Genomic DNA, 3,430 nt, shown 5'->3' on the forward strand with positions numbered 1-3,430 from the left:
TTCTCTGTTACTCGGAGAACTTTCTCCAGACCCTGGTCTACACTTCCCTAGCTGAGCCCAGCCCAGAGAAGTCAGCTCTGGAACACTTGCACCCTGACCCTGGGTCGCGGCCGGGTGCAGAGCCGGGAGCAGATGCCAGGTAGCTCCGGGCAGCGTGCCGCGGGCAAGCAGTAATTAACGCGGACACAAAAGGTGATTTCCGCTTCTCGACTCTTTCCTCCTTGCGTTTGATCCCCCAAATCTGCGGGAGGAGACTCTGGTCTTGACAATTGGTTTCCTGAGACTTTAGCTGTCTGTCTGTCCCCACTTCCTCTGCGCTACCCTCACCAGCTCACTCTAATACCCCCTCCCTCTCCCCCGCGTCCCTCCAGCTCAAGGCCAACTCCAGCCCAGGGGAAAAAGGATCTGTCTTTTGACCGCGCTTCTGGGGTCTGTAGATGAGCTCAGTTTGAGGCGAGGTATTACAAGCTTTCAGCGTTAGGAGCCCTTTATAGCCCCACAGACACCCTCAGATCTCCGGCCCCCTCCTCTTTTCCCCTTTTTGGTGGGTCTTCTCCACCCGGGGGCTATTTAACAAAGGACTGTGTTAACTAATATTTTTGTTTCACTCAGCATCTCCTTCCAAAACACACTTACACTTGATACCAATGCCTGTTATTTTTAAGGGTGTGTGTGTGTGTGTGTGTGTGCGTGCGTGCATGTATGTGAGAGAAGTGAACTTGACAGTGGATGGAAAAGCGCAGGGCTTGTTTGAGGTGTCACACGCACATTACATTTACAGTGAAGTAACTCAAGAGATAGTAGTGTGTGTGTGCGTGCGGTGGGGTCCGAACCTCATCTCTGTGAACAAAGTGTATTTACTGGGGACGAACAAAGGGGGTCCAGATCCGACTTAACACGATGAAGGGGCATTCTCTTTGATGGTGAGAGTGAGCTGAAGGGAATGGAATTCAAAAGACAGAGGTATTTGGAGTGTGTATGTGTGTGTAGTATCTGTGGGCAGTTAAGTCCTTCTCTGGTTCTCTCCTCTCCCGCAGCCTGACTCTTATTTGCTTATGGTCTTCTTTTCCTTATCATAACCTCCCCCCCCCATGGTCTCTGTCCTCCTTATCCATGTATATCTTTTTCCTTACTAAAGTCCAGTCCTGGATTTTTCTTCTGAGTTCATTTGTATTAACCTTTTTCCTCTAGAGGCTCTGGCCTCTTTTTGTTTCTTTTTCTCTCCTTCTTTTCTTTTTCCTTTTTGTCCTGAAGGTGGGATTTGTTGTGTAAGGTTAAACACAGGTAAAGAAAGGAAAGATGCAGAAGGGAGGGGCCCTCGGGGTGTGAAAGAGGAAGAATCAGGGAGAAGAGAAGGGAAAGAGGAAAGAGAGAAAGAGAAGTCAGACGCCCTCTGGCCCTTGCAAGGTCAGGGCTCAGACAGTGCCCTGACCTCTTTCCCTCTAGGCAAACAGCCCAGTGTTTATAAACAGAATCAGGCGGGACTCTGCAGACAATAGCAGGTCACTAACTTCTAGGACTTCCACCGCTCTTCTGCAAATTAATGAGGACCCCTTCTCACTACCTCCCCGCACACCACACTTCAGCACCACCCATACCCAAGATCACAAGCACGCCCTCCTCAAACACACATGGATATTTCCTGCAAAAATGTCCAGTGAACATTTTACATTCTGTCTGGGGAAGTGCTCCCAGAGACCATCTAGATGGGGAAAGATAGACCAGGAGAAAAAAGACAGAAAGAGAGGCAGAAAGGAATAACAGATTTCACTGAACAGGAGATAAAGTTGTGATCTTTCAAAACCTAAAAGCATCTGTATCTAGTCAATGAAATGCTCCATAGGCAATATACTAAATGCTAGCCAACAAATAAGATCATTTTAAAACAGGACATTGAATCCATACAAACACCCACATTTCCAGGACAAATGTGGAGATTACTTCTAGATGAAGAAGAACCACCACACTGTATGCCATGCCCCTAAATATCAGACATGAACCCACTGCTAAGTACTACAATAAACAAATAGCCTGCCTGACATCAGTTAAAAGGTTTAATTAAACATCTTTAGTTACCAAAGACACCTAGTAGAAACTAAATTTATAAAAGATTTGAAAGACAGTGTTGTTTGTCAAGGTACATAAATGACAGCTTTACATTACATTATAACCAAAACTCCATTTCAGGAATAAATTATAAGGTAGGAACGAAAAGGGTCAAAGCAGAAACAATACATAAAATGACTTTCAAACTTTCGCTTTAAAATGATTACCAGTGAAAATCTAAGAGAAAAAGGTTAAGGAAAGATACCTCAGAGCAAAAAGATCATCGCCTTTCCTTGTTCGTCTATCAGTCCCCTCCTAAAGCATATGGAAAATGTTTTCAAAATGCCCCGATTTGGCACATTGTCATTGCAGAGAGAGGAGTGCGGTGATGCTGTTAGAGAAAATGGGAAATAAATTCAGGATTGGGTGCTGCCTCCTTCAATGCGGATTTATCTAAGTTTAATTTAATATTCCGCAATCACTGAATGATCGCGTATAATTCACCAAGATTTTAAAGGGCTTTATTTAAATACCTCGAGCAACGAGAGAATGAAATTTAAACCATTTCAGCCATTCCTTATATTTTTGGTGTATTTTCCCATTAGGAGAACTTTAAGTGGCAACTTCTAGCAATAAAAGGGAAAACAAGAACGGTTTAGGTGTTTTAGAAGGAGAAACGTTAAAGGAAAACATTAGCTTTATTAAAGTCATTCTGAACGTAAAATCAAAAAGCACAAAATGGTTGTTTGTAAAACACTAAACCTTTAATCGATTTTATTGGCATTCCGATCGATTAGATAAACGGAAATCTATAGCAAACATCAAAGCATTTAAAATATTTTCTCTATCTCATTTATAAACAAAACTTTTCTTTTCAGCAGAAAAAAATGATTATCAAACGACTAACAGGAAATTCTTCAGATATCAAATTACGATAATAAAATTATTTCCACATGGAGGAGGATAATGACAATGATGATAGTAATTACAATAATGAATAATTCAACAACTCTGACATGTAGGGAAGAATCTCCAGCAGAAACGGCGTTTGAAGGGGGCTACTTCAAAATAAATACTTAATTTTGAAAGGGATATTTTACAAGACGACCCAAGGGGAGCAGTAGGTGTGCCTGCGGGACTAGTGTTAATTTCCCTGCAGATGAAAAAAGTTTATTTTTCGCCGGCATTTTTCTTCTGAACTGAGTTACTTCTGATTAGCCAGAATTAATATGCAAATCAAAGAAGAGGAGCCTCCTCGGGTTACAAAGTTGCGTCTGGCCCTGTCTTTCCCGGTCGTCCGGGCTGGCTCCGAGCTGGAGACGGGGCTCGGTCCGGCCGGGAGGGAGCGAGGGCGGGGTGCGGCCGGGGCGGCGGCGGGGCGCGC

At 43.7% G+C, this 3,430-nt stretch overlaps 1 protein-coding gene across 1 annotated transcript in view; it reads left to right on the forward strand.

The window, feature by feature from the left end:
- Window positions 1-3,430, forward strand: part of LOC106149358 (translation initiation factor IF-2-like) — a gene marked incomplete in the record, with an annotated part of 8,077 nt that overhangs the window by 2,735 nt on the left and 1,912 nt on the right. The window contains 1 exon segment of the mRNA XM_013518138.1: window positions 3,289-3,415. Within this exon segment, the coding sequence (XP_013373592.1) occupies window positions 3,289-3,415 (127 nt within the window).

Source organism: Chinchilla lanigera, unplaced genomic scaffold, assembly GCF_000276665.1.
Source record: "Chinchilla lanigera isolate Chin_1 unplaced genomic scaffold, ChiLan1.0 scaffold00043, whole genome shotgun sequence".
NCBI classification, from domain to species: domain Eukaryota; kingdom Metazoa; phylum Chordata; class Mammalia; order Rodentia; family Chinchillidae; genus Chinchilla; species Chinchilla lanigera.